The following is a 25,241-nucleotide window of genomic DNA, read 5'->3' as shown; positions in this document are numbered from 1 at the left end:
ATTTAAATAACACATTCCAAAGAATGTATTAATAAGAAATATGTTACAAATTGCTCATTTTTAACATATTTCAGAATACAAAGTATATAAAATACTTGCATGCCAAAAAAAATAGAAAAAGTAAGCAAAAGCAAGATGATTTTAAAAAGACTACTATGTTTAAGTTAAAAAAAAGAAAATCGTATGTTTGTTTTACAAAAGAAAATCTCCTTCCCTTCTATTTTCATCCTGAACAACAGAACCTAACTTTTGTGCTTGACAGCAAACTTAGAAATTTTGTTAGTTTCGATTTAAGTCCTCAAAACTGTATTTGAAATACAGGTAGTCCTCAACTTATAACCACAACTGAGCCCAAAATGTCCATTTCTAAGCAGGGGAGTTGTTAAGTAAGTTTTGGCCCATTTTACAACCTTTTCTTGCCACAGTTGTTAAGTGAATCACTTCAGTTGTTGAGTTAGTAACATGGTTGTTAAGTGAATCAGGCTTTCCCATTGACTTTGCTTGTCAGAAGGTCACAAAAGGGGATCACATGATCTTGGGCTACTCCAATCATCATAAATATGAGCCAGGTCCCAACCATCTGAATTTTGATCACGTGACCACAAATTTGTTGCAACAGTCGTGTGAAAAACAGTCCTAATTTTTCAGTGCCACTGTAACCTCAAACAGTCACTAAACGAATGGTTGTAAGTCGAGGACTACTTGTATATAAGCCTGCCTTGTTCTACATATCCCATCTCAACTCATAGTTGTGATTAATTGATGATCCTCAGGCTTTGATCAGGGACATTCAGATGAAAACCCCCAAAAAATCAAGTTGAGAGCCTCTATTGTGTGATTGAAATCCCACCCCTTTTTATTATGCATGTGGCATGTAAACAAGGGGCGGGGCTTCAATCACATGGCTGTGGAAGCCATTTTGTTTGTTGGGGGACGCCCTGGCTTTGAAGACACTAGCCCCCCCGCTCCCCCCAAGATATGAGATCCATCTCAACCATGACATTTTCCTTGGCAGATCTACCCCGACGAAGGTCACTACTTCAACAGCCCAACCCTGGAGCAGCATTTGTACAAGTCCATTGTCAATTTCTTTGTGGAATGTTTCAAAATCCCAGACAAAGCCCCAGTGATTTCCACGAAAGAAGACGAGGATGAAGATTAACTTTCTGGGTTTGTGCTAAGAAGCACAAGGCGACTTCTCCACAAAAAAAAAAAAAAAAAAGATATGCAACTAAATCCTCCCGATTTCCCTTCCCTGACGAAAGGAGTGTTATGTGAGCATGTATTTAAGAAAAGCGAAAACGGAATAGCAGTCCTGGTGCTGGTATCGGAGCTCCTGCCTTCTCAAACGGAAAAATATTTAAGCATGAGGAACTCAGCAGGTGCTGCTGTTGAGAACCGATCCCTATGAACAAAATGGCCGCGGTGTGATTTCTGATTAAAGAGTCTCAACTGGGAAACTGAACTCTGAAGGCAAATTCACCCACAAGGCAACCCTTTGCATTGCTCAAATGCAAGTCCCAGAAATGAATATAAAACCCACCCTCTGTCTGTGTTATTTAGCATCTCATTGTTTCCTATAAAATGAACCACCCATGGAATAAAGATTATAGCACAATTATTTTTCGAGGGTACTGAATTGTGTGTTGTTTACCTGTCGTCTTCTGCATTTCCAAGAAATTAGGCATTGCTGCAGAAATGCTCAGTTATACAGGCGTTTTCTTTGTATAAAGCACCGCTGTAGCTTGACTAACCTTGCACTGTACAGGCATTTCTCTATATATAGTTTTTAGCTGTTGCCCCCTTTCACTTCAGCCTTGCTCTACTAAAACTTTGTTGCTGCAACGTGCTCTGGCTTTAAGAAAAACCTCTTTAAAGCTTAGAGAGCCACAGGAGTTCCAGTTTAAGATTTTTTTTTTTTTTAGATATTCTGGAACTCTTCCCGTTTGTTTCTTTAACGCTCCCAACAGCAATTTAGCTTTATGGATTTGAATTGTCCAATATTAACCAATATTTTGTCTTATGCTTTCTTTAAAAAGTCCTTTTTTAGAGGGACAAGGTTAGCTGCATGGCTGGTTGTCATCCTACAATATCCCCAAGTCACTAGTCCCTATTGCCGCGGATTGGCAGGATTGAGAAAATGTGAGAAGTTAGTCTCAAAAGATCATGTCTTAATCGTGCTTGGAGTGTCTTGTATCAGCAAGTGGACAGCTTTCATGGAAATGGGAATTGCTGCTCTTGAACTGCTTCTCATGCTTTTATCAATAGCTACAGCTTCTGTCATTTATACTGTTACCTTCATAATATTACACAGCTTTTAATTAGTCCTAACACACTGCCTTATCTGTACGTTGTGTTAATGTAATGATAAAAATCTGGGTTGGGGCATTGCAGGTTTGCCTCTCTTTTTTTTCCTTTGATTTTTTTTTTCCTGGAATTTTGAACACAGTCATTTCTTTCTTCGAGTTCAGAGGAGACAAGATTAAACAGTCCATATTTTTACTCCTTGAATTCCTCTCCTTCTCCTCCCCCTCCTTCTCTTTTCTTTTGCTTTGCTACTGTCCCTCCCTGTAAATTATTCTGACCCAATGTACAACTAATATGAATATTGTAGACTTCATTTTGTTGTGTATAAAAGGAATGTAAAGTCGAAGATTTGTCAAGTTCCCTTCTGCTCTGGCATCTTGGATTATTATTCTTACTCTTAACGTCTTGTGTTCTACATGCATGTGAGAAGCTTTGTTTGCTTACTAGGGCCCCTTAGAGGTGTTCATTCAGACTAAATTAACTCTGTGGCTCCTTTTTTTAATTGTTTTTGACAGCTTGAATGTCAGTGCAGGTTTCTGCATCTTTTACATGTATTGTTGAGAGAACACACATCCAAGACAGCAGGAGAATTGGTGATCTACTTCACCCAGCTTTTTTTTTCTGCCTCTGCTTTATTTTAGGTTGAAATTGTTAGCTGTTGGTGGCAATTAGATCCTCATGGGAGATATACCAGTAAACCAAACCCCAAGGCAAAGGGGGAGGGGGGAATCAGGAATCTCGTTGATTATTTTTTCCCCCCTTTCATAGTTTACTCTGCATCAAGAGTCATATAGAAAGCTACTGCAGAATAATCCATTCCTTCAGCCAAATGCCAAATAGACCATGTCAATGGTACGGGTCCAGGTTTCGCTAACCTTATAGGCCAGGATGCCTGAGCTGATCTTGCTCCAGAGGAGGTGACCCCTTGCTCTGTTTATAAAATTTTGTAAAGAAGAAGCCTGGTGTGGCACAATAGTGTTTGTTGATCCATGAAATAAAGCATTATTTTACCTTCTGGTTGTTGTGGTTACTCTTTCTTAACTATTACGTGACTGTAAAAGTAGGTGTAATCTAATTCAGGGGTCTCCAACCTTAGCAACTTTAAGACTTGTAGATTTCAACTCCCAGAATTCTTCAGACAGCTTTGCTTGGGAAAGACTGAGATACACATGGAATTGCATGGGTAAATGATCAATGCACATTTTTAAAAAGTTATTCTTTAAAATAGATGAGAGAGGGGTAGGGAGGGAGAGAGGGAGAGAGAGATAATGATAGATAGATAGATAGATAGATAGATAGATAGATAGATAGATAGATAGATAGATAGATAGATAGATAGATAGATAGATGATAGATATCCTGTTTCCCCCAAAATAAGACATCCCCTGATAATAAGCCCAATCGGGCTTTTGAGCCCATGGCAATAAGGCCAAACGTTTATTTCAGGGTTCAAAAAAATATAAGACAGGGTCTTATTTTGGGGGAAACACAGTAGATAGATAGATAGATAGATAGATAGATAGATAGATAGATAGATAGATAGATAGATACATAGATACATAGATACATAGATACATAGATACATAGATACATAGATACATAGACATATAGATGATAGAGAGAGAGAGAAAGTTAAATAGAGATAGATATGATAGATATGATACAGATAGATAGATGATAGATAGATAGATAGATAGATAGATAGAGAGAGAGAGAGAGAGAGAGAGATAGTTAAATAGAGATATGATAGATATGATACAGATAGATACAGACAGATAGATAGATGATAGATAGATAGATAGATAGATAGATAGATGATAGATATCCTGTTTTCCCCAAAATAAGACATCCCCTGATAATAAGCCCAATCGTGCTTTTGAGCACATGGCAATAAGGCCAAACGTTTATTTTAGGGTTCAAAAAAATATAAGACAGGGTCTTATTTTGGGGGAAACACAGTAGATAGATAGATAGATAGATAGATAGATAGATAGATAGATAGATAGATAGATACATAGATACATAGATACATAGATACATAGATACATAGATGATAGAGAAAGTTAAATAGAGATAGATATGATAGATATGATACAGATAGATAGATGATAGATAGATAGATAGATGATAGAGAGAGATAGAAAGTTAAATAGAGATATGATAGATATGATACAGATAGATACAGACAGATAGATAGATGATAGATAGATAGATAGATAGATAGATAGATAGATAGATAGATAGATAGATAGATAGATAGATAGATAGATAGATGATAGATAGATAGATAGATAGATAGATTAGAGAGAGAGATACAGAGATAGATTATTAATAAATGTTGGATGAGAGAGGTAAGATTATAGATACCACTCCATCTTGGGGAAGATTGTAAGAGCATTTGATATTCACAATTTAACCTGTGAAGATGCTGGCTCCAATGGTCCCATAGGATATGGGACAAAATCTGAAATCAAACTGATCCAGGCCCTGCCCCCATGTTCAAAGGGGGAGGGTAGGGGAATATTAATCACAACCTCTTGCCCACCACTTTACAGATTTTGACCTTCACACTGTAGATATCCCTGAGCAGCTTTGGGACTTCTGGTTTTTTAAAGAATAGGACACTGAATGGACGACAGCTCTTCATGGATTAAATTCCATATGTGATCTGTTTCAGTTTTGCCTTTGCTTAAATACAGAATTGGCAAAATGCAAAACTTTCCAGTCAATTAAATCACCATTCTGTGATTTAAACAAACAAACCAAAGGCACATTTTCTCAAGCAGAGAATAAAATAGAATATTTGTACTCAGGGCTGAACTGTGGGGTCTTCGTTGCTCTCTGAACTTGGTTATTTTCTTGTAGACATTTCATTACCCAACTAGTAGCACTGATGATGTTACTAGTTGAGGAATGAAATGTCTCCAAGAAACGAGTGAGGTTAGAGAGCACCAAGGGCTCTATGGTTTTGTATGCAGTCTGAGAAGGAACCTCAGTGAAAGCATAAGGAGGTAAATAGAGATGAGTGGGATCATGTTCAATCAGAAGAAAGAGAAGCAAAATCAGTTATTTCAGCAATCCAGAATTGAGAGCTGACTTTTATGAGGATTAATAACTGGCCTGAAATACTCAGATCATCCCGCAATCTTAGCTCGTCTCCCTGGTGACATCTACAAGTGATGAGAAACTACAATTCCCATTAACCAAGCCAAGAAGGCAACAGCAACTGAGAGTGGTCCCAAATTAGACACCATATAACAGCAAAGGAATACTTTACGTCTCATTTCTAGATTCCTCCATCCCACTTGTCAAGAGTCAAGAATTTATTTCACTCATTCCATTTTCCACTGTGGAGCTTAGCTCTGTCCTTCAGAGTCTTTCTCCCATTGAGACAAGCCTAAGAAATTCTTCCTAAAAAGATATTCTTTTTCAGGCATTTATTTCTCGTTGCCTTTCCCTACCCCTCCCTTGCATGTTCTCTTTGTTCGAATTTGTACATGTCATTTGCATTTTCATCCATGCCACGTGATCAATTTTCCCTTCATTCATAATGTTTCCTACTGGCTCTTTAGGGCATCGCTCACTGTACACATTACATCAGTTTCAAGAAGGTTAATTGGATTTCACCCTCCAAAGTCAAACTCTGACCGGCATCTGACATTGGAGTCCCCCTCCCTGCTGCCTTTCTGCCTCCATGGTCTCGTTTCTATAATCAGAAAGCCATGAAGATGGATGGGTTGCCCTTACACAGGGCCTGTCCTGGCTAATCTCTGACTTCTACTACCATCCCTTGATCTACGTTGACACAAATCAGACATTATTCTGCCCTGCTGATGGGATGACAATGAATAAACAACAATCTTTCTCCATGTCTGCTGCAGCGTTATTGTGTCTCTTTTTTTTTAATTCCACATCGATTATATTAACATCCTTTAAAGGCTAAAGGATTCAGAATCCTTTTCCAGGCTGATGTGCAACCCTATGGCAGAGCCAAAGGTTGGCCAGTTATCTTAAGCTGTGTTTCATGCTGAATTGCCAACCTGGTCTACTGTATTCATTTCATGGTTTTTGTGCCAAGTCTGGCTCAGTATAAAAACAAGACGGAGTAGTGAGTTAACAGCTGGATAACAGAAGCTAACAAGAGTTGTGTGGTGCATGATTAATTGGGGAAAAAATATGACAGAAAATGCGACAGAAAATCTGGTGGGAAGTCCTTGGTGCTCTCTGAGAAATCTAAGATCATGGCATCCAGCCCTCTCAATTCCTGGCAAATAGATGGGAAAGAAATGGAGGTAGTGACAGATTTTATTTTCCTGGGTTCCAAGGTCACCACAGATGGGGACTGCAGCCAAGAAATTAAAAGACGCTTGCTCCTGGGGAGGAAAGCTATGGCAAATCTAGACAGAATACTAAAAAGCAGAGACATCACCCTGCCAACAAAAGTGTGTATAGTCAAGGCTATGGTTTTCCCAGTTGCAATTTATGGCTGTGAAAGTTGGACCATAAGAAAGGCTGAGCGCCAAAGAATGGAGGCCTTTGAACTCTGGTGCTGGAGAAGACTCCTGCGAATCCCTTGGACTTCAAGGTGATCAAACCGGTTAGTCCTAGAGGAGATCAACCCTGACTGCTTTTTAGAAGGCCAGATCCTGAAAGTGAAACTCAAAATACTTTGGCCACCTAATGAGAAGGAAGGACTCACTGGAGAAGAGCCTAATGCTGGGAAAGATTGAGGGCAAAAGAAGAAGTGGACTGAAGAGAATGAGGTGGCTGGATGGAGTTACTGAAACAGTCGATGTGAGCTTAAATGGACTCCAGAGGATGATAGAGGACAGGAAGGCCTGGAGGAATGTCGTCCATGGGGTCGCAATGAGTCGGACATGACTTTGCAACTAACAATAACAACAACCTAGAAAAGAAAGAAAACATCCAAACTCAGACAGCACCAAGGACCCCTGAGCAAATATTCTTTAAATTTGATTGGTTTCTTATACTGAAGAAAACTGAATACATTTGAAGAACATTTTCTCTGTTTCGGGAGGTGAAACCATCTATAGTGAGCAGGAAAAATAGTACCCCTAAATCAGTGGTGAGTTGCCTCTGGTTCGGACCGGTTCACAAGAACCGGTGGGAGGCTCCGCCCATTGACCCCAACGTCATCATAGGTGATCTGCGCATGCGCAGAAGCGCATGTATGGTGCAAACTGGTAGCAAAGGTAAGTAGAACCCACCCCTGCTCTAAGTAAAGAACATCATGGAGAATGATGAAGGATCTATTTTTCATACTTCTAAACCATGATTTCAAAACAAATATTTTCATGCCAGGTTCTTGTTTAGAAAGTGTGTTTGATCTCCAACATTTACTAAGTTTACATGTACTTAGAACAACGTTTACTCCGAATTCTGAAATTCTGTAGTTCTAGCAGAGTAAATATTATGGACAGTAGGAATTTAAGACTTCTAGCTACAAGTAGTCCTCAACGTACGGCCATAATGGAACCGGCCCATCATAAGTCATGATTGTCATAAATTGGGTCCCCCACATGACCCACTAAATTGTACTACCTTTTCTGAGGTGATCATTAAGCAAATATGGCAGCGACCACCACCATCATTAAGTGCCCTCTGTAGTTGTTAAGTGAATCAATGATTAAGATTAAGAGAACCACGATGGGTAAATTTTGCTGAAAACTGGAAATAAAAACCAGGTTTCAGCAAAGCCATCATTAACAGCAGTTATGTGATTGCGGGATGCTGCAGATGGCTAAATATTGCCAAGCGACATAGAACTTCAGAACCAGGAAGGTCCACCGTAACTAAGCAACCTATTATAAGTCAAGGACCTACATAGAATATTGGATTTAACTGCACTAGAAATGTTTGCTTTTCTCCGTCGGTGACACTACTTCAAATATTTTAAGTTGTTCCACTTCTGCCTATTTATGATGTTAGCCGTTTTTCAGGAAATGCCAGGACAGTGGTTCAACCACATTCTTCAGATCTTCTTTAGATACTCTGTCCTAATACATCTCATATAGTCTATGAACTGGTTCGGAAGATCTGTTGCAACCATGTTTTATTTTTAATTCCAGCGCAGGCAAATGTTTTCTGCTAAGCTGAGCTGCTGAATAATTAAACCAATATTTGTGGGTTTTGCTCTGAAAATTCCTAACAGCTGTGGCATGTTTTGATATTTATAAAGCTCGATAAATTATGCATCTGCCTGGGCATGGAACTCAGCATGACACTTATTAATATCACCATTCTGGCCACAAAAAGCTACCATTCATTTAATTTTATTCCTGCTGTTTTGTCAGGAACGATGAGAGCCCACTGTCGGACTTAATCAGCCTTGCCAGGAAGGTTTCAATTGTGGATCAAGGATCTGACAGTGATTTTTGACTGCATTTTTATGTCCTGTTAGAAAAACACTAATTTAGAGAAAAGAAAACCCTCATGGAAATTAAGGGGTTGCTTTCAGCTGTGCAGACTGGATAAACAGGGCAATAATTAATTGCCCATGTTTTGGGCATTAAAATGGATTTGACATTAACATGGAGTTGTTGTTGGTGGGCCACCATTGCAATCCTTATTCAGGATGAGTTTATGCAGAGTATATTTATACTAGACTATAGTATCTCTTAGTTGGAAAAGGTCTTTTTTTTTTTTTTTAAATTTGATTTATATGCCGCCCTTCTCCGGAGACTCAGGGCGGCTTACAATGCGTTAAGCAATAGCCTTCATACTTTTGTATATTTTATACAAAGTCAGCTTATTGCCCCCACAAACTGGGTCCTCAATTTACCTACCTTAGAAAGGATGGAAGGCTGAGTCAACCTTGAATCCAACCTTTGAATCCAACTCCTGTTCTGTGGAGAGACGCAACGTAAGATTCTCTAACACATCCTGTACAATCTCCACTTGAACATAAAGAGTGAACAGGCAACTACCAACTCTGTACAGTGTTTCCCCAAAAATAAGACCCTGTCTTATATTTTTTGAACCCTGAAATAAGTGCATGGCCTTATTGCCATGCGCTCAAAAGCCCGATTGGGCTTATTATCAGGGGATGTCTTATTTTGGGGGAAACAGGGTAGATCTACACTTATTAATCACACGTTCTTCCTAACATTCAATGAGAAACTGCCTATCTCTAAATCTGTGTTTGTTGTCCGTTAACCTGTCAAATATGGCACACTGTATGGTGATTTAGTATATAGTATATAGATAGTCCTCAACTTCAACAATTCAGTTAGTGACCATTGAAAGTTACAACAGCACTGAAAAAAGTGATGTATGACCATTGGTGGGATTCAAATAATTTAACAATGGGTTCTGTGCCCTAATGACCAACTGGGTAGGCGTGGCTGGGTGGGTATGTGACTGGATGGGCATGGCCAACTCTACGTCACATCAAGGGATGCCTTGCCTCACCTGGCCCCTTTCCCTCCCAGCCACTCCTCTCCTCGCAGAATGGCTCGCCTGGCCTTCGAAATAAACACAACAGGCACTTCACCACCATTTGGGCTCTTCCCCCTCAGCCTTAATTAGGGCTGAGGATGGTGAGAGTTGCGACCGGACTCCTGGCAGCAATGCCCCTTCTGCTCAGATGAACGGAGCCCGGGCATCTTCCTCCTCACTTCCACCAGCAGCCTCTCGTAAGAGAAAGGCCAGATCCAAAGCTTAGAAAACCTAGCAGGCACTTTGCCGCTCCACTTGCCACTGTGCATGAAAGACAGCTCTGAGCAGCCCAGCACCAAAGCTCTCCCCGCTTATCCCATTGTCTAATGTTTACATCCAACCCCTCTGCAGTTTACTATGAATCCGGAACCTGGCACCTCTTCCCCAGGCGGGCAGGCAGTGGAAGACTGGCTGGTGGAGGGTCGATGTGGATGGTGCAACCTCGCAGTCCCTGGCCGCCGCCCCCCTGCCTGCTGGCAGCGAGACCCAGCAGCTGCAGAGAGTCCGGGCAGGTTGTGAGATGCAGGCTGGGGGAGGGAGCTCAGTACTGGCTTGCCTTCCTCTCTGTCACCAGCCGTGAGAGGAAGTGAAGGGCAGGCGGGGATTGAGGGGCTTGCAGCCAGTTGGAAAAGCCGAGCCGCTGCCCAGCCCAGAGCTGCCAGCAGGGGTGGGTGAGGCGGGGGTTGCGGGGCGCACCTGGCTTGAAGTTCCCAGCCCTTTCTTTGTAAATCTGCTGGCTGGCTTGCGAGGCAGTGTCCAATTCTGTTATTCTGTTATCATTCTCCTTCAGTTATATTATCTTATAGATTTAGTAGACGGGACAAATCTTATTTGTCCTGTTTTCCATTTATTTAAAAACGGCATAGTAAAACCAGTAGAAGACACTATCTGGTGGGTCCCTCCATGATGGACATTTCTTCCAACAGACCAAAGCAATTGTTTTACAACCATGGCATTCAGTTAACAACCACTGTAAAACAAGGTTGTAAAATTGGGTCAGTCAGGCTGACACCTCAGGTGACAAATATCATGATTTGTGACAGAAATTCCATCCCAGGTGTAAATTCTGGACTGCTCATATTTCAATCATTGCATCATACTGCTGAGTAGTTCCAGCAGGGGCATCTGCAGGGGAAGTCAAATCAGGCCAGACGGCCCTTACAGCATAGCAATGGAGCCCCACACACATGTGCAAAAGGGGAAGCTGCTATCTTGCCTGTTTCGACCCCTTTGCTTGCAAAGGCCCCACACGTAGTGTCAGCCTTGTGAGGCAGTGCAAATGACAAGCACACCCAGGAGTACCAGCTATAACTTTATTCTAAGGCAGTGGTGGAATTCAAATAATTTAACAACCAGTTCTCTGCCCTAATGCTGGGTGGGCGTGGCCATGGTGGGCGTGGCCAGGGGATGTGACAGGCAGCACTCAGCCTCCTGCACACACACCCCGGGCACAAAAATAGACCATTTTGGGCCTAGGAGGCCACCCTCCACTTAACTGGGAGCCAAAATGGGGCACATGGGGACTCCTGGAAGGGGCGGGGCAGGAAGGGGTGACGCGGGGCCAGCCAGCAATTTAACTACTGGTTCACCCAAACTAACCCAAACTAGCTGAATTCCACCACTGTTCTAAGGTAACTTTCACAAAACTTTGCAAGTCTGAAGATACACTTCTTCCTTACTACTTTTACAGCCTTAGGAACTAGAGAGGATCCCTTCTGAGATGTTTGCAAGGAAGGACCCTCTCTTCTGCCCCTTCCTGTATCTGTCCCCTTTGTCTGTGGCTCTTCCTCCTGTCTCATAATGTCATTCCCACCTACCGTTATACATAGGGTATAAAAAGACTCTTCCCCATCCTCTGTTGTCCCCACCACTGACTTTATAGATCTTTTTGCACTGAATGCTTTACAAAGTCCCCAGGGAGAGCAATTGATCCATGTGTTTATGTTGATAGATTATTTTTATGGCTACAGCCATCAAGAGTGACTTATGGGTTGAAATAATAAGGCCTGTCATAGTGAGGCAGCTTCCCCCCCCCCTCTTCATTCCATCTTGGATGCCCAGCCAAGCATCTAAGGATATCCTTTTCCTTTTTTTTCTCTTTTTTTTGCCAATATAACCTGAACATAGACATGGCTCCTCCTAGTGTTCACAACTGCTCACTACAGCTTTCTTTTCGAAATAAGGGTTAGGGACTGGAGGCTAAAACATAGAAAGAATGGTTGCTGGAATTGGGTATGTCTAGTTTAATGAAAAGAAAGTCTAGGGGAGACATGATAGCAGTGTTCCAACATCTCAGGGGCTGCCATGAAGAAGAGTGAGGTCGGCCTATTCTCCAAAATACTTGAAAGCAGGACAAGAAGCAATGGATGGATACTAATCCACGAGAGAAGCAATTTAGAACTAAGGAGAAATTTCCTGAAAGTTAGAACAATTAATCAGTGGAACAACTTGCCTCCAGAAGTTGTGAATGCTCCAACACTGGAAGCTTTTAAGAAGAGATTGGATAACCATTTGTCTGAAATGGGTTTCCTGCCTAAGTAGGGGGCTGGACTAGAAGACCTCTAATGTCCCTTCCAACTCTGATTCTGTTCTATTCCTTGCAAATTCCTTGTGTGTCCAATCACACTTGGCAGTCTATTCTATTCTATTCTATTCTATTCTATTCTATTCTATTCTATTCTATTCTATTCTATTCTATTCTATTCTATTCTATTCTATTCTACTCTACTCTATTCTATTCTACTCTGAATTTAGGTAAGACATTTGTCAGGCCACCATCTTAAATATATAATCTTGGGAGACTGATAACAAGCCACAAATGTACAGAGGAAAACCTCAGTTTAAATTACCATAATTGTCAGGTCTTTGAGGTAAACCCTACAGGAAAACTAGAACTGTACTTTATTGAAGTAAGCTATCTATACTTTTGCAACCTCAGCAACTTTAAAAGGGAAAACTTCAACCCCCAGAATTCCCTAGCCAATATGTTGGTTGGGGATTTCTGGGAGTTGAAGTCCACCCATTTTTCAATGTTCTTTTAGTGGATACACATGAACCCATTTTTCTACATACTAGGCCAACATTTGGACATACAGTATCTGTATGTTTTCCTGTGTTCCGCAAATGCTAATAAATGATCTGATCTCAACATCTCATGAGGTTCTGGAGTTCCTGTTTTGATATCTTGTGAAATATGGAATGCAGGATTCCAAAATATCATGAGAGATAAAATACAAAAGCTGAAATATTGCAAGGGTTGGACCCTGCATACTCCTGACATCTCAACAACCACAGGTAGAAACAGCCTTGTAGTTCACAAGTGGATCACGAGTTGGAATTCAGTGATTAATGCCATTTGTTCTATGTTAAAACAAGACTTTGAACTAGGAAAAGGGTCATTAAAACTAAAGTTAAAATTAAAACAAGATCATCCTGCAAGAATTTGTACATAGTGCAAGATAGTCCCAAAATTGTTGGTTAAAAAGTGGAGGTCCCTGTCCCCCTAAGTGTGTTTTCCAATTTGGCAACCTGAAGTTATGTAGACTTCAATTCCCAGAATTGAATGCCAGCTGAGGAATTCTGGGATTTGAAATCCATCTTAAAGTTACCAATTTTAAAGCTCCATGTGAGTGGGATTTGATAAAGAATATATATATTTGATAAAGAATATATCATAAGTATATATATATTTTCCCAACAGACTGCCTTGAAAATTATTGACAGGTATTTTTAAAAAATGAGTCAGTAAAGGTCACTCACAAATGAGGGTACAGGGAGAATAGTAAAGAGTTGATAGGTGGATTCGTTGCACCCAATTCTGCGAATATCAGAAACAAAATAGTTTTTTTTAAAAAATAAATTAGTTAAAAATAAACAATTTGTACCTACATAAAATGGTTCTTTAAAGACATCTTGAGAGAGGACACCCTAATGAACAGAATTCCAGAATACCTGTCAACCAACATATCTGGAAGGTCCAAATTACAAGTTTTAAAATTAGAAACAGCAAAATCAACAACAAAATCACAGCAGAAACTTTGTAAACTCTTTAAATCTGCTGCTGTATTGTCACAGGAAGTGGGTTTAAGGAGGGGGGGGTCACTTGGTCACCGAAAACCCTTCCCTAGCAATATGCCATCCTCCTAGGCCATATTTCTCCAAAGTCAGGAAAATCCAATTTAGAGAAATTAAAAAGGAGAATCTGGTAGCAGAAAAGTTATACTTCTGCCCTGCCCTGTCTTGTCCTCAAACTAGATATATGCTTGACAATGGGAGGGAAAAACCTCTAAATTTTTTTCAGATGAAGGCAAAAAGAAATTGCCAGGAGGGTTGAAAAATGCAGATATTTTTTGTCTCACTTTCAATTTCTTGCTGGGAATTTGGCAAAGCAGTTTGAGCTTAAAGATCATCTCGGCGCTCAAAGGCAGGCAATTTGCTCTCACTGGGGGATTTTTAAAAATCCCATTTTTGTGGAGAGATTGTGACCACCTAGATCTCCTCCAGGAGGATCTGTCCCCAACTTGGTTCTTCAGTTCTTCCAATGGTGTGCCCATCATCATTGTAACTGAGTCTATTTGCCTTGCTGCTGGTCATAGAATAAAATGGAATGGAATGGAATGGAATGGAATGGAATGGAATGGAATGGAATAGAATAGAATAGAATAGAATAGAATAGAATAGAATAGAATAGAATAGAATAGAATAGAATAGAATAGAATAGAATAGAATTCTTTATTGGCCAAGTGTGATTGGACACACAAGGAATTTTTCTTGGTGCTTACGCTCTCGGTGTACATAAAAGAAAAGATACATTCGTCAAGAATCATAAAGTACAATACTTAATGATAGTCATAGGGAAACAGTCAATATAAATCGTAAGGATACCAGCAACAAGGTTACAGTTATACAGTCATAAGTGGGAGGAGATGGGTGATAGGAACGATGAGAAGATTAATAGTAATGCAGACTTAGTAATTAGTTTGACAGCAATTAGTTTGAGGGAATTTCTAATTTTTCTGATGTGCAGTGCTCTATAGTGTAGTTTTGAGGGCAGGAGTTGAAACAGTTTATGTCCAGGATGCGAGGGGTCCGTAAATATTTTCACGGCCCTCTTTTGGACTCGTGCAGTACACAGGTTCTCAATGGAAGGCAGGTTGGTATTAATTGTTTTTTTTTTTGGTTTTTTTTTTTTTTTTTTTTGCAGTTCTAATTATCCTCTGAAGTCTGTGTCTGTCTTGTTGGGTTGCAGAGCCAAACCAGAGAGTTATAGAGGTGCAGATGACAAACTCAATAATTCCTCTGTAGAACTGTATCAGCAGCTCCTTGGGCAGTTTGAGCTAATGCAACTTTTCTGAGTTGGCGCAGAAAGAACATTCTTTGTTGTGCTTTTTTGATGATGTTTTTGATGTTGGGTGTCCATTTTAGGTCGTGAAATATGGTAGAACCTAGAAATTTGAAGGTCTCTATTGTTGATACTGTGTTGTCAAGTATTGTAAGAGGTGGTAGTATGGGAGGGTTTCTCCTAAAGTCCACCACCATTTCTACGGTTTTGAGTGTGTTCAGTTCCAGATTGTTCTGATCACACCACGAGGCTAGTTGTTCAATCTCCTGTCTGTATGCGGGTTCATCATTGTCTCAAATGAGACCGATCACTGTTGTGTCATCTGCGAACTTCAATAGTTGAACAGATGGATCGTTTGAGATGCAGTCATTGGTATACAGAGAGAAGAGAAGTGGAGAGAGCACACAGCCTTGTGGGGCCCCTGTGCTAATTGTACAGGTATGTGATATGATTCATCCTCTTCTTCTCTTACTTTCTACCTTTCCAAGACGGTCACAGAGCTAGGTCTTTGCATAATGAAATTTGTGAAAAGCAAATATCTAAATATGAAGCAGAATAATACAGGTTTTACCCCAAGAAGATAATAGTCTTGATTGTTTAGTCTTCTGAGTTCAACCAAGATCAACTGACAGCTAATTGAACTAAGTCAATGACTAACAGTCATTTTTGATATTTGGTACACAATAACAATAATTTCCAGTTAGATACTGACACACTAAGATTTTGCCAACTAAAATCAAAGTGAAAAGTATCACATTATCAAAATTCAATGATATTTAATACAGATTATTTGTATAGAAAAGCGGGGTTGGTTAAATAAAAATGGATATTACATGTTAAGGAATAGAACAGTATATTTCAGAATAAAATACCAGTATTGAAAGCCAACAAATCAGAAAATTCAATTTTTTGAACAAATTCATTTTAGGCACAAGATGGCAGCAAAGGCTAAATTGGGCATCCTTAACATCAAACTGTTCAAGTGACTAAAAAGTGTTTAAGTTGATTTTTTTCCGTGAATATTCCACATTAATTTTGTTTATATTGTGATATTCTTTGCACGCTCATTTTCTTAGTTTATTATAGATAATGTTTTCCTAGCACTTTAGCACGTTTTAGTTTTTTTCAGAAAGGAAAAGAAAGGAAATTATTTGTGATGTTCTCCATAGCTTTTCCTCATAGGAATTTAGCTTCCTGTATGTCTCCCATCTGTTCACAGTATATATATTCTGAAGATTTTTAATACCCCTGGACATTGTTCCAAAATGAAATGCTCTGTACCTCATATGAGTACAATAATTCTCAACTATTAATCAAAACAGCCCATTTTTTTCAAGCCTTATCAAGTCTGAAACAAAGGTGCCAATTCTTTAAGATTTGTCTTAGCCTGAATTAATGGATTCCTGAAAACTAAGGATTAAATGTGTCAACTCAACTCAAACCATTCCTTATGTATAGTGAGACAATAATCATGTGCCATCCAGTAGCAAGAAAGTAGATTATTTAATCCAATGTTTGGTTACTTCAAGATGTGTAGACTTCAGCTCCCAGAATTCCACAGCTAGCATTGCTGCACTAGAATCTCTAGTGGCCTTCAAGTGGCCAAGATTGAAAAACCATGATCTAATCTGGTTTGGTGCAACTGATGGCAGATCCTGCTGTTTAAAGGCAGCCCAGCCTTACAACATTTGTTTCATTGTCAGGTCTTTGTGACTATTTGAAGAACTTATTAGAATCACCCAATAATTTTTCTCAGACTAGACTATTAGTTATTGGTATTATTATATTCTTTAAAATACATGGAAGTTAGCAAAAACAGTTTTGTTTAGTATTAAATTCAGGGGTGAAATTCAGTGTTCAATTCAGGGATGAAATGCTCCCGGTTCGGACAGAATCACCCGATACAGTAGCGATGGCGGCGGATGGTTCGGAGAACCAGTAGCAAACATCACTGCCCCCCTACCCATGCCCAGCTGAGCCGCGCAAATGCTTTTTTTAGAAGCATTTTTTTCTATATCTTCAGCCAAAAAAATGCTTTTAAAAGTAAAAAAAAAAAAAAAGCCTCTGATGATTGTGCGGCTCAGCTGGGATAGTCAGAGGCTTTTAAAAGCATTTTTTTCTGCAATCTCTTCAGCTGAAGAGGTTGTAGAAAAAATGTTTTTAAAAGAAAAAAAAGCCTCTGCCGATCAGGCAACTCAGCTGGGATCGTCAGAGGCCTTTAAAAGCATTTTTTAAAAAACCTCTTCGGCCGAAGAGGTTGTAGAAAAAATGGTTTTAAAAGTAAAAAAAAAAAAGTTGGCCATACCCACCCAGTCACATTACCCCTCCCCCCCCGAAGCCACGCCCACAGAACCGGTAGTAACAAATTTTACATTTCCCCACTGGCTCAATTCGTTGTCATTTTTATTGTTTGTGTATTGCGCACAAGAAAAAGTTTGGGCACTTAGCACAAGTGTTTCAACTCCTACCCTCAAAACGATGCTATAGAGCACTGCACATCAGAACTAGACACAAGAACAGTTTTTTCCCGAATGCCATCACTCTGCTAAACAAATAATTCCCTCAATACTGTCAAACTATTCACTAAGTCTGCACTACTATTAATCTTCTCATCGTTCCCATCACCCATCTCCTCCTACATTTATGACTGTATGACTGTAACCATGTTGCTGGTATCCTTAAGATTTATATTGATATTGTTTCCTAGTATGATTTGATTGCTTATTTGTTCCCTATGACTATCATTAAGGGTTGTATCTTATGATTCTTGATGAACGTAACTTTTCTTTTATGTACACTGAGAGCATATGCACCAAGACAGATTCCTTGTGTGTCCAATTACATCTGGCCAGTAAAAAAATCTGTTCTATTCTATAATCTATTCTATGATTGTGGGATCCCAGGGTCATGTGATCACTATTTATGACCTTCCCAGACAGTTTCTTGCAAGCAGTCACTGGGGGAACCTGGATTCATGATTAAAGACCGCATGGTTCACTTAAACATATGGCAATAAAGGTAATAAAATTGGTTGTGACTCACTTAACAAAATTCGGGTCACAATAGTGGCCGTAAGTAGTGGCCGTACATGTATTGAATTTTTTAAAAATGCAATGCTGAAATAGTCCATTATGTATTTATACACGCACAGAAAACTGACAGTGATTAGAAAATGTCTTACGACCCACTGTAACCCTATTTGTCAGATTAAATATGTTCCGTTTAAAAAAGTCATCTTACTTCAGAAGCCTGTAGCAAACCGGCTGTTGCAGTAAATGAATGTAGCATATGGTACCGCCACCATGCATAGTATCTGCGTGGGGAGAAGGACCGATTAGGCTGATGTTCTCCAGAATTAGGGAAAGTAAACTCTCTGCTGCCAGTTTCATTTAAAACTAAGCATTAAACATGCTGTTTTGTGACTAGCAACCCAACAGGACCTGTAAAGTGCCCAAGATCAAAATGTATACATTTATTTCTATTAACAGCCTTCAGAGATTGGATTTTTTACAAGCTGAAGTTTTTGAACAAGCTCCAAGTGGTTATCCTGCAATCCCACGCCATAACATGAGTGTCTTATGATGAGTGTCTATCAGTTATGCTTCTGTCAACATCAAGAGGCACTTGGGAGCCAATATTTTAAGAAGCCAATGTGGGAAAACCACTTTCCCGACAAGCCTGAAAATAATAGCTATGGCATCTGTAGAGATCCTCAGTCATCCAGGCCATGGTTATCCCAAAGGTGCTTTTTTCAGGAGGCATCTAGACTTTCTGGTTTTTTTCTTTTGAAGATGTTTCGCTTCTCATCCAAGAAGTCTCTTCAGCTCTTGACTGGACGGTGGGGAATGGAAGGATTTATATTCCTTGCAGACAGCTGGTCATTTGCATCCTTTTGGAGGGTCCTTGAGCACTTGGAGGTTTATCTGTGTCCTCAGGGTCACCTGAGTGGTGCAAATGGTTCCTGTAGTCTGCAAGAAAGTCCAGTTGCCTCCTGAAAAGGCACCTTTGGAGTAGCCATGGGACCTGGATGACTGAGAATCTCTACAGACGTTTAGCCGCACAATTTGGGATGAACACTCTTTGAATGGTGTGGGAGTAGGAATGGATTTCCAGAGGAAAAACTGCAGACTGCAGGAACCAGGAGCACCACTCAGGTGACCCTGAGGACACAGGTAAATCTCCAAGTGCTTCAATGACCCTCCAAAAGGATGCAAATGACCAGCTGTCTGCAAGGAATATAAATCCTTCCATTCCCCCACTATGCTATCAAGAGCTGAAGAAGCTTCTTGGATGAGAAGCAAAATGTCTTCAAAACAAAAAACAAAAAACAAGGAAGTCCAGTTGCCTCCAGAAAAAAAAGCACCTTTGGGACTGCTATGGCATCATTTGTTATTTCTGGATTTTTATCCCCTTGTCTACTGGCATTCAAGCAATGCCACTTATAATATAAAAAATTAAAAAAGACTATTAAAGTTCAATTTAAAATCAGTATAAGTAAAATTAAGGGTCTTTCACAGTTGGGGGAGGGGGCAGATGAGGAAATGACCTCAATAGAGAGTCTGGTTCCTGGAAGCAAGTAGGACCTTCAAAAGTTGATATAAGTAACCAGGCAGGATCATGAAAGGAGGACCCTTAAATTTTTGCAGATAGGAATTTAATTAATATAGATTTTAAGTAAATAGTCCTGTTGCCCATTGGTATGTCCCAGAGTCCTGCTAAAAGAAAGTACATGACCATAATTAAACCCAAAACTTCCATTGGTAAACAAGACAATTGTTAAATCACTTTTGCCACATTTTACAACTTTCCTTGCCACAGTTTTTAAGTGGATCACTGCAGTTAAGTTAATAAGACAGTTAAGTGAATCAGGCTTCCCCATTGACTTTGCTTGTCACAAGGTTGCAAAACTCCACAACTCTGTGCAAAACTGTACAACTCTGTGCAAAACTGCACAACTCCAGGCCACTGTAACTACCCTGAATACATGCCAATTGCCAACTATCTAAATTTTGATCATGTGACCACAGAAATGCTGCAAATCATATGGAAAAAATGGTTAAGTTGCTTTTTCCAGTGCCATTGTAACTTCGGTCTCTAAACATGGGATCAACATTTGTATAAAACAAATGTTTCTAAGTCAAGGACTACCTGTAAACTTTATAAATGACAAGAACAGGAATAAAAACAGCGCAGATTCCTCACCCAGGAAACTTGCATTCTAAGCCTGACTCAGACCATGCAGTCACTTCTGATGACTGTCAAAAATATGGGGCTAGATAATGGTTTCCCTATATTGTAAAGAGAGCTTTCTAAGATCTTTACTTTTAATGAGAACACAATTTAAGAAGTTATATATCCCTCTCTTCGGTCCCCCCGAACTTAATTTATTGGGCAATCCAAAAAGATTAATAAATCTCTCCTTTTCTCATCCCGATCTATTCACTGTTGTGCTGTAACCCTCAAGAGTACACAAAACATCTTCCAAGAGACCAGCTCCAAGATAGACTGATGGGGGAGGACAGGACGACAACAGTCGCCATTCCTCCTGGACATCATTGTTCAGATATACACACACAAAGGGACCCCCATCCAGGGAAGAGTTCAGCTTCTCTGCATTTCTGGCTGTCTCCAAAATCTTGAGCTCAGAAAATCCTGTGGGTGGGCAATACCAAGATCCCACCCTACTCTTATCCAATTGTGTATACAGTGCATGACACCAACAATGTCAGCATGTTTGTCCAAGATTCGTAAGTGGTTGCTTTTGAATCTGTGTGACAGTAATCCCACATTCTACCTTTTAGCCCATGGGAAGCCATCAGCAAAGGCACATGGGCTCTCTGCAATGGGCCACCAACAGAGCATGAATATTCCCAAATTAAACTTCCCTCCTAGCATCCTATTTTTCTTCCCCCACCATATTGCCTATTGTTGTCTGCTTCTAATCCCTTGTCTCCTTCTTAAAAAAATATAGTAGATTCGCCCTACTCCTTTCTTTCCTTCTCCAGTCAGAAGGCTGGAGGCTTCACCTTCATTCCTCCCTGAAGAGATTCCTTCATAAAACTTCCTGACAAGACGATGTCCTTCTTTGGCTTCAGAACTTGACAAAGATTGCTGGGAAGTTCTTGGCTAACTGGTTCGTTTGGGTGATTTTTCAGCGTGAGCAAAAAGGAAAAATATTTTTGTGGTGTAAACCAGAGGAAGGATACAATATTGGCAAGTGATTGAGAAGGCTTGGCTCTGCAGGCTGTCTCTCTTCTGCCTGGGAAGAAGGCTCTGCCTCTGGTTATGGGTTAGGTACCACTGCCATGGCCCATCTTTCTAGAGGAATGAAACACTGGGTCAGGATCCCCATCTGCAGAGAGGGTTTCTTGGCCTATGCAACATACTCACCCACAATTTGGGCATAATAATGGTGATGATGATGAAAAAAACAGAAAAGCAAACCAGCTGTAATAATGACAACTCATAGCCATTGAATCTTTGATGCATGTGAGCAGAAAATATCAGTCCTGTTTCCTTTCAAGGAGACAAAACATAATCAGTGTTATGATTTAAAAATGAATTTTATTTTTTTAAAAAAAGAAGCTAAAATTAATTTTTAGCTTGCAAATCAGCTGCCAATCTTAAGAGGGGTGAGTGAACGGGGTTTGCCAATTCATTTCAATCTACAAGAGTTTTAAAGCCTGCCACCTTTTTAAAGCCCCATTCATTTAACTGCTATGGCTGAACAATTACGTGTAATTGTTCAACAATTGTTGAACAAAACACGTGTGCTTTTTTTAAAAAAAAGCACATGTGACCAAAGACACTGATGTAACTTGGCATTTTCAGTTCCTTGAAAACATGTATGGTTCCAGCATGAAAAAAGTTACCTAACTTAACTGGTGGAAATTAATGCACTATCTTCAAAACTACATAGCAGTTTTCAGTAAATGATGGTAAATTGTTAAATTATTCCTATCAGGTTTAACCAGTCACCAGATGTTTTAGTAGATTTTCTATGTGGAGACATGCTGCCATACATGGCTCTTTTCTAAGAGCAACATTCAGAAATATACAATTATTTCAGCCTATGTAAATTGCTAGGACTTTTTAAATACTTTTAAACCCAAGGCACCGAACTTCTTAGAACTATGGAAAATCTGTTGCCAGTTCAAAGATAGTCAATAGAGACTCATTGTTACCGTAGTTGCAAACATGAAAAATGTATTTTAAAAAGAAAACCAAACACACAGAAATGATTTTAACATTTTATCTATTCAACAAAAGTCATTAGAACTAAATAAAATTGCAAGCTAACTGGAATTTATGCAAACTTGCTGAAATAGTTACATTTGAATTACTCCTAAAATGATGAATATCCAATTTAAAATTAAATGGATTAAATTAACAATAGATTAACAATAACATTTTAAGACCAATTAAACTTGAATGAAATAACTGCCTCTATGAATTCCATTTTGCATATTCATTCCATAAAAATTACAAATAAAGTATATCACTGCAGAATATGAGTGAATTCAGTCTAACTGCAGCAGGAACACACATAACATTAATAAATTCTGCTTAAAATACCCGGATTTTAATATTCAAACACACTGGTAAAATAAATATTCTACACCACTTGAGAGAACGGAGTGTTTACTCTTACCAGATAGTGCTGTAATTGCACAACATTTAAAAAATTAAAAACAACCACTGAATTTTAAGGAAACATCATTTAAAACTACGTTTATTTAAAACATGGGATAGTATTAATAAAACAGCATAATAAAATAAGTACAAAATATTTGCTTCCTTAATTTAAACATGCCACAAGCCCTTCTTCCTTTACATTTTAATTATGATTTTGGTTGAATACTGCTGATTATTAAAACTTAAAAAAAATCAGGAAACTATTTTGCAATATAAAAAGTAATCTCTCTGGTCTACAGTATAGTATAAAAACATAGTTAGTTCAATAATAAAAGGTGACACATCCTAAACAGATGCAGTAAAATTTTCCTTTCCTGCTTCAACTGTTCTTCGCTCTTCAGCAAAACAAGAGAAAACAAGAATTCAATGAAGTCCTGATTAAATAATCCACAGGCTGGAAAAGCTCAGAGGAAGGCTTCAAGAAATCTGAAGCAAAATAAGGCATTTTACTTAGAGTCAAGTAAATTTATATGTAGTTTTGGTTAAGGGAAAACCAAAATAGATAATATAGACAGACAGATGACAGATACGTAGATATAGATGAATCAACTTGTTTAATCAAGCCTCAGCTACATGAGACAAGTGAGGCAAATAACTTAGCATATTTTTCAGAGTATAAGACACACTTCCCCCCCCCCCCACTAAAAGAGGGTGGGTCTTATAGAATGTAGCCCCACCCACCCGCCAGCCCCCACCCTTTGGCTTCTGTCTCTCAGCAATTTGCCTCCTTGCAGGAAACAGCAAACAGCCAGTTTCAGCTTCAGCACAGCCTGATTAGCACAAGCAGCTGATTGTCGATTGGATCGGCCTCCCAACCATCAGCTGTTTCAGGCTGCAGGGATTGCCATTGCCTATTGCTGCCTCCGCACACCCCATTTTCAGTCTCCGCTGTTTACTGTTTGCTGCAAGGAGGCAAATTGCTGGGAGGCAGAGGCAGATTTTTTTTCTTGTTTTCCTCCCCAAAAAAGGTAGGTGCATCATATAGTCCGGAGCATCTTATACTCCGAAAAATATGGTATTTCTGGCAACATCAACTTATGATAGAAGTACATAATTTCAGTATTTGTCTCATGACATCACCATGCCATATCATCATTTTATGCTTCATCACATATGCCATTATGTTATGTGATAGCATAAACCAGTTTGGTGTAGTGGTTAAGACACCAGATTAGAAACCAGGAGACTGTAAATTCTAGTCCTGCTTTAGCCATCAAAGTTGGCAGGATGACTTTGAGCCAATCAACAAGAGATAGTGAGTTCTATTCCTGCCTTAGGCATGAAAACGCCTGGGTGATTTTGGGCCAGTCAGTCTCTCTCAGCCCAACCCACCTCACAGGATTATTATTATGGGGAAAAAAAATAGGAGGAATCGGACAGGTGGACCTGGTCTGGTGCTAGACTCCCAAGGATCTCCTCCCTTGGAGGAGGGAGGATTCTGTGCCCCACTTAATGACCTGCACATTCATTTAACAGCTGCATCAGGGAGAGCTGGGATGGAGTGATTTTGCTTAATGGTCATTGTAGTATGAGATCCTAATGGCAGGCTCCATTATGGTCGTATCTCAAGGATTACCTATAATGCATTATAATTTCCAGTCTGCATATAACTATTTTACACAATATCCATTATGACAACCACCGAAAACCAAGCCTATTTCATTGAGCTCGGTGCTCTTGCAGAAATCAGTGTAATATTTAAAGAGGGAGGTAGCATACAAAAGGATATGAATCATAATCCAGTGTTTGAGTAAGGACTCCAGTCAGAACAAATTCTGCACTGTGGACATCTGCAAAATATCAAAAGAACATACAAATATGAAGGATATTAATATACTAGTTTAATCAGTTAGGGAAACCTAGCAGCTGGATCCCAATAAAAGATGGCTAAAAGGCAGATGGTGCATTTGACCAGATTAAATCAGTGGCAAGTCATATCCCGGGCATCTGCCAAATGCACCCAAGCAGTGCCTTAGCTAAGAAATAAATATACCACACCCAATAATTCTCTTGGTTTCAAGTCATAAAATGACCTGGCACAAAAGTCAAATGTCTTTTCCTATTCAAACTATTTTAATATCTTACTGGATGGCATAATGGAAGATATCTTTACCAGCGACAACAAAACGAGATGGGATGAACGAAAGTTTAAGAAAAGAAACAGGAAGGGACACTACTGTTTGGACACTGCTGCTTATAAGAAGTCATCCTGACAAACATTTAAAAAACATTGTTTCCAGAGGTTGCTTGCAGGGGTATCTTACTGAAAATATGGAATACTCTTTCGGAATCCACAAATATAATAAAAATTAAATGTTAGCTTTTATTGACAAAAATGTGCAGATTGCACTTTTAAATAGCTAAGAAACCTGTCCATTAATAGCGATAATAATTACATTTAATGACTAATAATAGTGTTAGCCTTTCCTAACAGTAGGTT

At 39.5% G+C, this 25,241-nt stretch overlaps 2 protein-coding genes across 7 annotated transcripts in view; one reads left to right on the top strand and one right to left on the bottom strand.

Moving 5' to 3' along the window:
• DPP6 (dipeptidyl peptidase like 6) overlaps positions 1-3,322 on the top strand; it is a 545,144-nt gene extending 541,822 nt beyond the window's left edge. For all 4 annotated transcript variants that reach the window (XM_034401660.3, XM_060683461.2, XM_034401658.3 and 1 more), the window contains exon 26: positions 1,016-3,322. In XM_034401660.3, the coding sequence (XP_034257551.1) occupies positions 1,016-1,162 (147 nt within the window). In that variant the 3' untranslated portion in view covers positions 1,163-3,322. The remainder of the gene's footprint in view (positions 1-1,015) is intronic.
• A 19,022-nt stretch (positions 3,323-22,344) lies between these two features.
• Positions 22,345-25,241, bottom strand: part of PAXIP1 (PAX interacting protein 1) — a 33,879-nt gene continuing 30,982 nt past the window's right edge. For 2 of the 3 annotated variants that reach the window (XR_009620553.2, XR_004588405.3), the window contains one exon: positions 24,527-24,591. Coding sequence is in view for 1 of the 3 variants with exons in the window: in XM_087893074.1 (XP_087749200.1) it covers positions 23,258-23,274; positions 24,532-24,591 (77 nt within the window). In the remaining 2 variants the exon portion in view is untranslated. Of the gene's footprint in view, positions 23,275-24,526; positions 24,592-25,241 lie in introns of those variants that run through there. The other variant, XM_087893074.1, reaches the window with a different exon arrangement.

The sequence above is a fragment of the Pantherophis guttatus genome, chromosome 4, assembly GCF_059756535.1.
Source record: "Pantherophis guttatus breed Tessera chromosome 4, ASM5975653v1, whole genome shotgun sequence".
NCBI lineage: Eukaryota > Metazoa > Chordata > Lepidosauria > Squamata > Colubridae > Pantherophis > Pantherophis guttatus.
This window is presented reverse-complemented; position numbering and strand designations above follow the sequence as displayed.